Below are 12,452 nucleotides of genomic sequence, written 5' to 3'. Positions count from 1 at the left end.
TTAACTTCACAAACAGAATAATTTGCTTTTTTGTCTCCCTTTGAATCTAATGAAGAAATTTTCCTATGGTTGAAGCAGAGAGTAACTTAGGAACAAATAAGACCAGTCTTCAAAAGACCCTTGTGTAGCTATGTCTCAGAATCACTATGTGTATTCCTGAACTGTATCAGATTCACACACAGAGCCTGCTTCCAGCCAAATGGTTCGCATCAGAAATGGGATCCACCCCGCTTGGAAAGATAACGCACTCTGAGAGGCGGTGAGGTACCCATTGCTCTTTAAGCCATCTGCAGTCCTGTAGTAAATGTAATATCGGCAAAAAGTATTTTTCTGACATTAAACAAACTTACATGGTGGTTCTTTTATTCATCTAGGACACACTGTTTAAGGTACGTGACAATTTATTGCATAGAAGTCTTCTAATTGCCCTTAAAATATATGCCGAATTGACTTGCTATATAAAGCACTGAATTCCTTTTTTGTTTTTAATGGGGTCTTCTATGTGTGCCAAACAATAGCTGACCATCACTTTGCAGAACTTGGATGTCATAGTTATGAACCAGGTACAAGCAGATAAAAAGTGGCCATTCGTAGAAAAAGTAGTGCAAGTACGAGAACCTAAATGCATGGATCAGACTGGCAGCAGAAGGGCGGCTTTCGGCAGGAACAGGGGGCTGATGAGAACAAGAGAAGGGGTGGAAGCTGACTTAAGTACAGAGGCTGCCCAACATTCTGAATTTCCAGCGCACAGCCCTAAAATAGAAACACTTCTACTGAAGTGAGTACGGTTAATATGCTCTAAAGGAAAGATGTCATAGGCAATAGTGCCTAAGAGGCCGGTAAGACCAAGTTCATGAAAGACTTAAATGCACAAAGCAGGGTGGCTTTAAAACAGCTTGTACAAGCTTGAAGACAGGAATAGCTAAATTCAAGTTCTCTTAAGTCCCCTGAGAGGATAAAGAATCAGACAGGTCAAGTGTTTAGGAAATTACATAACATAACATCACTAGTGTGAATGAGATGTCTGCAAATGAGTTAATGTTTTCCTATTTCATTTTTGTATTATGTTTACAAATATTTATTTTTTTTTAAATAGAAGAACAGTATTTCAGCTGGTGTTGACGCAGGCAGAAATTCACGATTTTATAAGAATTTTCTACCTAAGCAATTTGAGCAGATTGTCATTGCTAGTTAGGTAGCTGCAAGGAAGCATCCAATTAACAAACACAACCAAGCTATACAGAAACGTTAGTTGGATTATCCGTTTGAAACAATTATCTTATTGCTATCGCATAAGGGACTGTAGGTACCCAGAAATACTGTTACTGCCTTGTCTGATTGTATCTGGATCTAATGTAGTATGTATAGTTTGGCCTTATGAGATTGCAATCCAAACTGTGGTGTGAAAGTGTATTTTAGGACCTTTCACTTATATGTGGAAGCAGATTGCTGAAAAACGCATGTAAATGTTCATTCAGAGTTGAAAATGTGCCAAGAGACTGCTAGTAAAATATTTACTGATAACTTTTAAGATGGAAATATGTCTTCCTTATTGAGCTATAACCAGTTTGGAAGATACTTGGAGAAGGAACATATTTATATTAATGTATCTATAGTTTATGGAGCCACATTTGCTCTCGAGGCTATTTTCTTTTAGCAATTTTGTTCATGCCAGCCATAGCTTTCAAAAAAAGAAAAAAAGAAAATAAATATGTGTGATTGCTGTGCTATCATCTTCAATTGCACATAGCTTTAAATATTTTGGAGTTATGTGAAAGTCTTGTGGTATTTCAGGCCACCATAGGAACAAAATATTTTTTCTTGTTTCTTTGTTTAAGGTAAAACACATTGCAATCTGAAATCTAATAAAGGAAAAAGACACAAATGATAAGCATTTTTTCATCAGTGGGGTTGTAAAGACTGAATGTTGGCTGTTATTAAAGTTGGATAATGCTATAAAAGAGATTAAGTTGTAAACAATTGCTTGTGAAAAGTAGCGGGGCTTTTTGTTTGCTTGGGTTTTTTAGCATTTTCTAATCTCATCTTTCTAAAAGGAAAAAGAATTCCTGTTCTGCTTGAGTTTTGCTTTAAAGCCTTGGTCTTCATTTTAATATGACTATTTTGACTGCAATTTTTCATTTATATTTATGCAAATGATAATTCTTCCAAAATATCAAACTCTCCATCCCTCTGTATTCAAATGATCATTTCTTCAACTTGTCAAAATGAGCCTGAAGGATGGATGTTTTCTACATAAGTAGAAATGGTCTCAGCACTTAAAATTTTAAATGGGATTTTTTTTAATTGAGAAATGGAGTGAAGGCTAAAAGCCAGTATATGAATTTCAGGTAGAAAACAGGGCAGAGCTATCCTAACTAACATAGTCCCAATGAATCAGCTCACGCTAAAATAGGTGATGTGACAACGAGCAGAGTTTTTTATCAAAATGGTAAAAATCTTGAAACGAAAATGAGTAAATTTCCATGGCCTGAAATGAAGAAACCTAGAACAGGCATCTTGGGCATTTATGGAAAAGTAAGTGGTGGGACATTAGTACCAAGGTGTAGAGTTGAGTAGGGAGTCGCATGGTAAAATCAGCTGTTACAAGCTGCTTTCTAAATGCTGTTGGAAGAGGCAATACTTAGGTGAAATGGGCTATGGATCGTATCGTGGTAATGGGGAGGTACTGGAGAGCCAGATGTAGGGCTTCAGTTGTGTATGGGTTTTTGAGATGTTTGTGCTCAGAGTGGTGGAGTGCGCACAGTAAAATCCAGTGATCAAGGATGTGTTAATGAAGAAGTTTTTTGAACCGAAACTGAAACTTTGGAGAAAGGACATGAAGTTTGGTAAAAGTCTGCATGTTTTAGAACACAGTGGTACCGTGATATCTGGAGACATTGTCATTATATTGAATTGAATTTATTTTTTTTTAGAACCATTTGAGTGACATTGCATTGGAAAAGTAGTATATCCAAGGCAGCCTTTACTGAACTCGGAGTAGCAGCAGTACTCAGTGCAGCATTTCACTGATACACTCAACCACTGAAGTCTTGTGAGATACAAGTGAAAGCTATCGTATCAGAGCACGGATTCCTGTTTTAATATTTGCTCTGTTTGTGAAAGAAACATGCCCTCCTGCCCTTATAGGAGAATGTGGTAGTGATCCAGCAAGTTTTTCTGTCTCTTATGTATCAGTGGTATTATGCCATCATGTATTGACAAGGAATTATATTTCGGAACTCTTGTGAGATCACTTGAACATTTTTTTTGTGGTAATAACTAAGACTTCAGTATAGCCTGTAATTTAAAACTCTGCGTTTTATTCTTAGCAGTGCTCTGAAATATTCTGAGGTATCAGTCTCATTTCTACAATGAGGAAAAGAAACATGTTCATTTTCGAAGTTCATGTCAAAGAATTATGTGCTTTGTCTAGGGAAAATGATGCCTACCATAAGTAGCTTCTAAAAATCATAATCTGAGGTTGTGTGGGGTGGGGTTGGTTTTGGAGTTTTGGCCTGGTGGTTTTGGTTGGTTTTTTGCTAGGATTTTGGTGTGGGTTTTTTTGTTTGGGTTTGTGGTTTTGTTTTTTTGTTTGTTTGGTTTTTTTTTTAATTAATGCCTTTTTAACCATGTAGTAGGTAGGTTTTGTGCCCTAAGAGAACAGAGACCATTTATTGGAAAAACATTCATTTGATGGGTAGTGAGCTCTCTTTTATTTTCTTCTAGCATTGATTGGTCTGTTGTCAATACACATCTTTCTGGAGATTCCTCACAGAAAGTGACACAAAAAGAACTGCCATATTTGTGTAGTTTTGCTGCAGAGGGGGTATTTAGTTCAGCTGAATTGATTTGATCATTTCATATGTTGCAGTGCTCAGACTTCCAGGTTGCTCAAGATGAACCCAGAGGAGTCAGTTAATAACAGGTGACCTCATAACTTTAGAGTTCAGAGAGACGTAGGAAACATATGCAATTGCTAAAGTATTTTTACTGAAAGGCTTCGTTCGAACAGCAAACTAATACATACTTGGATGTTTTGCTTCATTGAACAGGTTGCATTATGAACACTTTTCATTCAGACCTCCTTGCTCCTGTTGTCCTAGAATAGCTACAGTGACAAATATTTAGGCTGTCTGGCATTTGTGGACATTACTTTAAAAAATTGACAGAAACTGATTTTGTTCGACGTGAGGGCGTGAGAAATAAAATAGCTGTGGGAACTAAATGCCAGATTCCCTTCCTGAATTCATTGGAGCTTCAAATGAATACTTAACTGTGACTTCTGGCAGAAACTGTGTCATACTCTCACCTTGACAAGATTAAAAATAGATAGTGTTTTCAAAAAAGAACTGAGCTTTGTAATGTTCTGATTGCATTTCTGAAAGCAAAGTGAAAAGAAATTATAAATGATGAACTGAAGGAAAGTAAACAGAACAACAGTCTATCTGCTTGTCTGGTGCATGAAATCCACGTTCACTTTAGGAATGTCTTGGGTAATCAAACATTCCTGCAGTAACATGAAGGGATACTGAGGATATGTTATATGGAGGAAGAAAAGATAAAATAAAAGCCTCTCTTATTTTTTTCCTCATGAGGAAAAAGCACTGATTTGGATGGCACAGGAATGTAAAGAAAAATTAGTCTTTGTCCTACTTTCAAAGGGAATGTACCTCCTAGGGAACCTATTCTAAGCATGAGTTAAATAGCTGATTAGTGCTTAGTTCAGCATCTGATGCTATGGTAATATTAACCGAATGAATATGGTTGCACAGAGCTCTTAAGACTTTGTCGTTGCTTTTTAATTCCAAAAAGTGTGTCAATGTGCCTTGCATCTACAGATAGGAGATGCTGACTGGTTGGTTTAGCAGCTCAATCCTAGAGGTTGAGCTCTGGTCCTCCCAGGATAAGCAGCCCAGCAAGCACTTCGGACTGAAATCTCAATACGTGGTTTTTTGTGTCACTCGATGTAAGAAGTAGGCAGGAATCAAGTCTCAAGCAGGTGCAGTTTCTCATCATACTGTGTTCATGTGCAAAGCAGTCCTAAAAACTGTATTTCCCTCGTCGGTCCATCGAATAGGCCAAGTGTTATAAATGAGGCATCCTGACAGCTTCACTTTTAGAGGCTTCTGGATCTCGACGGATTCTATCTCGGCTGATGACCTCTGACATTTCAGGTACTGTTTTCTCCTCACCTGTATATTCAAAGGTGAAATACAGGGGCTTTTAGGTCCATTTTTAGACCTTCCCTCCAGAAAGATCTCCAATCACAAACAGCAACTATTTTTTCAGTTTCATTACATTGGCACGTTAATTGGCTGATGAGGAAGTGTAGCTTACTGCACTCATACTGTATGTAGTAGTATCAAGAATATGATTTTAGCAGAGAGAGATTTACTTATGTGTGTTAAGTCAAAAAGAACTTTAGAACGAATTGAAGTGGAAAAGGAAAAGGTAAGAAATGCACTCATCATGAAAACTTTTTTCCTGGTCATCAGTGACAGCATGGCCTTGCTGGGATTTTAGCCTTAAAAAATTAAGTGACATTGAGCTGATAAAGGCAGAGTGATCAACGAAAAAAAAAAAAAAAAAAAAGGTTTGCACAGTGGACCCAAGATACTGAATCTGCACCTCAGTTCCAAAGGTGGAATTTTAAATGAAAATGAGTTACATACGTTCTAAATGTATGGTAATGCTTAACATACATCAGTGTCCTATGGTGAGCCTAATGCATGTGACAGTATTTAAAGATTAATCCAAATTAAAACTTTGCTGTATACTAAGAGCAATTTTTTGAGAGATACTATTCTCTACGTGATCTCTTAGTTAAAGTTATGCAGCAAAAATGTAGGGAAGGGTTAGCCACTTAGTAGCTTTAGATGAGTGTGCTAATTCCTATAAATCATTAACTTAGTAACTACAAGGTAACTAGTCATCTACAATGCCTGTATATCACTAATAGCATTCTCTTGCCCCTGTATAAGGCTCTACATTTCTAGGAATTACAGGGCATTTGTAATACTTAATACAGTATTTACTACTGAACCTATCGTGGAGGCCTAGACACCTTTAGGATTAAGTTATACCTCACAGAAAGGACAGAAAAAAAAGCTAGATGTGATTAAAACTGCAGAATCACTAAGAGTTCCAGAAGAGCCTAGACTTTCTACAGACAATGTCTGAAACTTGACTTAGTTTTGACATATGCTCCTTATCATTTTGCCAGATGATACTGAAGGATAACATTTATTTCTGGAGTATGAAGGGAAAAAGGGAAAGGAAGGTCTGGATAAAAGATAAATACATATATCCTTTTCCCCCCAGAAAGCCATTCACTCTGGAAATCGGAAACATGAAAAAGTAATACAATTCATTGGCATCTTGCTTTTTGAAGGAGTATTAGGTCATTAGAAATACATTAGTTAATTGGTGTCAGTAGTGATAATAGTAACTAACAATGAATAATTAAATACCAAGTTCTTTGATGGATCTGTGTAAGTTGAGGCTATTTGTATGTTTTCTTCTCTATTCATGAGGGGAAAAAATATAGATGCTACACATTCAAAGCATAGGAAAGTACTTTTGGCTAAATAAGCAAGCAGTCAGCTAACCATTGTCAGACCAATTTACTTTGAGCTTTTTGTTTCTATATATGGTTTCACAAATCATTTCAATGTCTTTAAATGTTGAATTGAAAACGTACTTTTAGGAGGTGCCTTAATATAAGGTACCACAGTGTACCTCAGCTTTACTAGAAAGCTGCCTTTAAGCAAAGCAGAATAGCGTACAGTCGGCAGAATGGGGAGGCTCTGGTGCTGCCCTTGTGCAATGTCTATTCTTCAACACTTCCAGCTTTGCCTTAGTATTTCAAATAACTGTATTTTGTTTGCAAAAGGCTTAAGGAAGCACTGGAAATAGTAAAGCCTTAGTAGTTGCTGAAGAACTGGTTTAAAGTGCCAAATGTACCCAGACCAACTTTGTCCTTTGGTTACTGTGAGAAATTAGCAGGAGATAAAGGTGGACTTTGGCTATCCTGAAATAACTGTGGGGCTGGGGATAGTGCACTTGCAGGGCACTGCCTGCCCTGAAGGAACGGGCTGCCTGCTTGCACTCTTTTGCTGGTAAATGGCTTACTGCTTTTTCCTGGTGGCGTATGCAACGTGGGAAACAAGGGAGGCAGCTAGTGCATTTTTGCTGCCCCAACACAAGTTCACCCCAGCTTGCCCCCTTGGCTACTTGTTGCTGTGGCTGTGACCTCTTACTACAGTTGCAGGAAGGACTTAGTCTCAGAGTGACAAGCTTGGGGTGTAGTGAGACAAATGGCTTCTGCGGAGCTACCCAGCGCTGCATGTGGCCACAGCGTGGCAAGCTGTGGTCTCAGCAGCACAAGCCGTGGCATCTGAAGTGATGAATAATCCTAGTTATTCTGGTTTTCCTTAAATAAAGTGGTATGGGCGCAGTGGTGTAAAGATGGTTTCTCTGTGTAGCTTTCTAGATATGCATATATATGCTTCAGTCTTCCTAGGTAGAGGAAAACAGAATTTTACAAGACCTGAAAGAGAAAATGATCTCAAAGAATAAATGCATAGTACTATATAATGCCTGGTAAATCAGTTCCCAACCTTGAGTTCCAAAAGATGGTGGAAGTCAAAATGACTTCAAAGGAAGTCAAACTCTACTCAAGTCTCATAAGTTTCATGTGTTTGATTTTTTTTTTTAAGGCAATAAATGCAATCTAAATGTTTCTGTAATTAGTCGTCCTCGCCTACCCAGTCCAAATGATCAGTGTGGTCTTTTACACTGGGAAAGAGGATGTAGTCTTGGTCACAAACACGAAGCAAAGCTCTGATTCATGATCTAGATTCAGAATGAGACAACAGTTTGTTTTAACGCTGCTCTTCAAATTTTATACACTAGATTTCTCTCCACCTAGTCATTCTCTTAATCTCTTTCTGTTAGTTTGTTTTTCTGGATTTGGGTTGGGATTTTTTTGGGGGGGAAATGGGAGTGGAGATAACGGTTAGCATCAGGAAGAGCCTTATCTACAGATCCCAAGTGATATGACTTGCTTGGCATTTGATTCATATTTTCTTTACATGCACAGTTGGTATTTCAGAGATGTGTGGTAATTGCTGACATATAATACGCAAAAGATGAAGCACTCTACCTGCTGAAAGAGTACACTGCATATATTGATCGGGAATTTAATAAAGCTGCTTCCTATTAGTTGTCATCAAACTGGCCCAGTGAGGACTTGTTAAAGAATTTTGGAGAGAAGATGAGAAGGAAGTGTCAGGAACCAAACTGTACTGTACTCTCTCTCCTTTCTACCTGTTTGAAATGTACTTTACCTTCAAACAGTGACAATATCAGCTAAAACATTGGTGTAATTGAGCCTTCATATTTTTGTAAAGGAATTCATTTTAATATATACTCCGTACATTGTCCTTTCCATCAAATTTAATTTCTAAGTGTGAGCATGCCTGTCTTATGCTGTGCTGATACTTTTTTTTTTTGTCTTCTTTCTTTCTCTGTCTCTTTTTTTCTCTCTTTTTGGTTCATTGTGTCCTCTGATGGGTGGATTACTCATAGAACATTCCACACTATAATTTATGTTTATCTGAAAATAGGAACTGCAGTTCTTCAGTAATAACAAGCTCCTCTATCTAAACAGTCTGTATTTCGTTTCACTGCCTTCATTTTCTTCACGTCTTGTCATTTTTTTCATTTGCTACTGCTGTTAATCTGACATCCTTTCCTCCAAAAAAAAAATGTGTTTTATTTACAGGGCACAGCATTTGGAAGTGCTCCTGTACCTTCTCGCAGGCAATTATGTGAGTCTCTTAAATTCCGCTCTGTGTTGTAAAGATGACTATGTGTTCATGTGCTGTAGCATGGCATGCCAATATAGAGTTAATGCCCTGAGGTCAATATTCAACCGCTGGTGTTGTATATTGCCTGTAACATGTTTGTAGCTAACAGCTTCTATTGACCCCTTCTTTATTTCTTTGTTGTGTTTTGTTCAACACATCATAAATTGGGGCTGCGCTGTGCAATATAGAGTTGCAAGAAGGGAAGAAAATACCATAACGACTCAAAGTCTGGAGGGAAATAATAATAATATCCTCAGATCATGTGTTCAACATATTAATGAGTAGCATTGTTAAAACTAAGGAATCTCTCTGTCCTATTTTTCAAATTAATCTTTCCATTGTGCAAATAAAAAAAAATCTGGATCTCAAATTAAGAAATGGAAAATCAAACGATATGGTGTAAGGCAGATGTTACTGAGAGCAGCTGTATTTCTTATAAGACTTTTCTTCTAATTAATTTGAAGAACAAGTCCATCCCCTGAGCTGGGGAGGAAAGGGAACTTTTGTAGAGGGATCTCATTCATTTTTTTCCTTATATCCATTGGAAGTATTGACAATAGATAATTTTTCTTTTAGATTTTAAAGAAATTCCCCATTGTCCACCCAGAAGCCAAGAACTCACAAACATAATGGGCTATATTAAAAAAAGAATTCTTACATTCTAATTCAAGGTGATCTCTCTGCTGCTTTAACAGCGTGCGCGTGTGAGTGTGTATATTGGATACACAGATTCTCAGAATACCATCAGACTTTGAGATGAGGACTTTCTTATGTTTCTTGAGTCTTTTTCTGTCTCTCTCCTCCTGCCTTGAGTTCAGCGTCCATCCTAAAGACATTGGTGTCTTCCATATGCATATAATAAGCTACAGCCATGCACTGCATTATTATAATTACTATGCACTGCATCACACCGCTGAATGTCAAATAGATTCATCATAATATAACATTACAGGCTTATTCATAAAATACAGTGCAGTTTAAACAATGCTTCATTGTTGGCAGTCTTGAAACGTGTTGCTTGCATAAATTCACCAATGCTGCTCTTGTGTATTCATAGGAAAACATACAGCATTTGTCTATGAGCGTGGGTCTTGCAAAAGTAACAAAAAATATGATCTGTGTATGACTGTCCTTTCTTTTGTGCATTTATCTAAGATGTTCCTATTATACTGGGTATATCTAAGGGGAGAAAAAAATATCAAGATGAAACACTGTTCATGAAATATAATTGTGCTCCTGTTATCATTATTTAAGGTATGGTGGAACAAATTAATATTCTCATTGAATCCTTCAGGAAAACAATGATGAAGTTGTTATTTTTATCCCATTTGTATGGCACTTAGCAGTCTGCTAAAATGAAAATTCAAAATGCTGTCTAGCTTACTTTCATTTAAGTTTATCCTGACACTGGTCTACATGGTTGTCAAAATCAGTGAAGACTTTGGAAGCGCACAGAGATGACAACGTGCTTTAACATGATTAGTTATAAATAATCAGAAATGTGTGTGGTACCAGTGTTAATAGCTTCCTTCCTTGTATGGAGTCCCTGTTTGAGATGAATGATGAAGTGTCATGTAATGAGGTGTCTGGGATTTGAACATACGGGAAGGTCTGTGAAGGACAAAGTAAAGTTTGTGTACCTAAACGAAGATGCAGAACTTTGGAGCAAACAGGGGAGTGGATAATGGTTGGGTTAAATATGTGGATGAATAAATCGGAAGAAGTGGTCAGAATCTATAGGATTAGCTGATGAAATAACAGTAAAACTAACATCGCTGAAATGGTGAGATGGGAGAATTAGGTTTAAAACTGTGTATATAAAATGTGTCAGTGGCTTAACTGTGAAGCAAATAGAAGCAAAAAAACCCACATAAATAAGGGAATCTGTAACATCGGGGGGGGGGGAAATATTTCGGCCAGTAATTTTCTGCTTTTATATGCACTGGGAGGAAAGATTATATGGACCTATTAATATGTTGTGGTAAAGGTCTTCTAACAGGAAGCTAAAATAGAGCTTGAATTTACTAAGCTTGTCTTTTAGTCATTGGTGATAACTTTTCTGGTCATTGCAAAGCATTGAACCTTATTCCTGTTAATGTACAAAAATGGGAAATGAGGATGTCTGGGAATCCAGAGCAGGAATGCGACTGGACAAATGCTGTGTCCTGTCACATAGAAACTCAAAAGTAGGCTATGTTTTCTTCCATTTGGTGGTACCAGTGATCTTACTGTAACTTCACCACAGTAGAAGAGGCAAGATTAATTTAATCTGAGTTCATGTGAGATGTTTTAGGGTACTGGGGACTTGTGGCTGCTTTACTTCCAGAGTGAGCAGGGTAGGCTCAGTGGTGGTGTTACGAGTCACTGAGAAGTCATGCACCTCTGGGCATACAAAGATGTCATAGGCATTGAGTGGCATCTGTGCCAATCCTGTGTTATGACATTTCCTCTTGTAGCCCAGGGTCCAGAGGAGCTGCTGATGAAATGTGGTGAAGTAATGAGTGGTTGAAACTAAGGTGCTGCTTATATAACATTTTCAAATAACAGGTTTCTACTGATGGGGCATTATAACACTCTGGCTGTAAACTATGCAATGCTGAGTACGAGGATAACTAAAAAATTCCAATATGGGACCTAAGACTCCTTTCCACAAGATAAAAACTTGCCTTTTGAAATGGGATAGGCTGTGAGTTCATTTCTGTTTTTCAATGAAGACACCAAAAGAAGTAGAAATGAAGGAACATACAATCCAAACTGACCATAAACATGAGATCATCTGTAATTAGCAACAAAATAGGATGCAAAGATAGGGGACGAACTGAATGGGGAGTCTGAAGTGAATACATACGTCGTCAGAAGTCCATTATGATAGCTATATGACCCAGCTTTGTTCATTGGCCTGCTGACCTAAAAGCAAAATACAAATTTAGAAAATAGAGTTTGACTAAATAAAATGTATCAAAACAGAATGGAGCTCCAGATTTTTGGGCAGAATTGCCATATAATTGCCCTAGGGAGAGACGAGCCGTCAAATTTTCTCCTGTCACTTGTCCATTACATGGAGCAGAAGCACAAATACACCAGTGAAACCGGAATACTGTGCAATTTAAACTGCCAGAATATTTTATTTGCGTTTTACATGAAGAAGACTAAACCCCACAATTCTGAAAATACACATGGTCATTGCAAGATTTCCTTTAAACTGCACTTTTCTCCTGCAAAAATATGTATTAGAGTTGGAGTTTTAAGTTTATATCCTCTATTAAATCATTGGATTAAGCCACTAGGCCTTGCAGCAGATGACAAAGCTTTAACTTTTTTATGTCTATGGTACTTTTTATCAAAACTTCATTCCAAACATATTCCTTGTTTAACCTGAAATGTCCTCAAACTGTAAGTAATTGCCGATTGAGGTTGACAGTAGGCAGTACTTTTTAAGAAAATGTATTATCATTTACATGTAATTTGGGGAATGAAAAATGCTTACCAGTTTTGATTAGCGCTACTTAGAAGAAGAAATCAATGAGAAGAAATATAGAAAGAGTGGTGCTATAATACATGTTCCCGAAACACAGTAGAATC

General features: G+C 37.4%; 1 protein-coding gene across 5 annotated transcripts in view; it reads left to right on the top strand.

Annotated features, from left to right (window-relative positions):
• CCSER1 (coiled-coil serine rich protein 1) overlaps positions 1 to 12,452 on the top strand; it is a 724,562-nt gene that overhangs the window by 570,646 nt on the left and 141,464 nt on the right. For 3 of the 5 annotated variants that reach the window (XM_074589579.1, XM_074589576.1, XM_074589578.1), the window contains exon 10: positions 8,786 to 8,831. The exons of the other annotated variants lie outside the window; for them this stretch is intronic. In XM_074589579.1, the coding sequence (XP_074445680.1) occupies positions 8,786 to 8,831 (46 nt within the window). The remainder of the gene's footprint in view (positions 1 to 8,785; positions 8,832 to 12,452) is intronic. 5 annotated transcript variants of the gene reach the window in all.

Source organism: Larus michahellis, chromosome 5 (assembly GCF_964199755.1).
Source record: "Larus michahellis chromosome 5, bLarMic1.1, whole genome shotgun sequence".
NCBI lineage: Eukaryota > Metazoa > Chordata > Aves > Charadriiformes > Laridae > Larus > Larus michahellis.
Note: the sequence above shows the minus strand (reverse complement) of the source record. Positions and strands in the feature narration are given on the sequence as shown.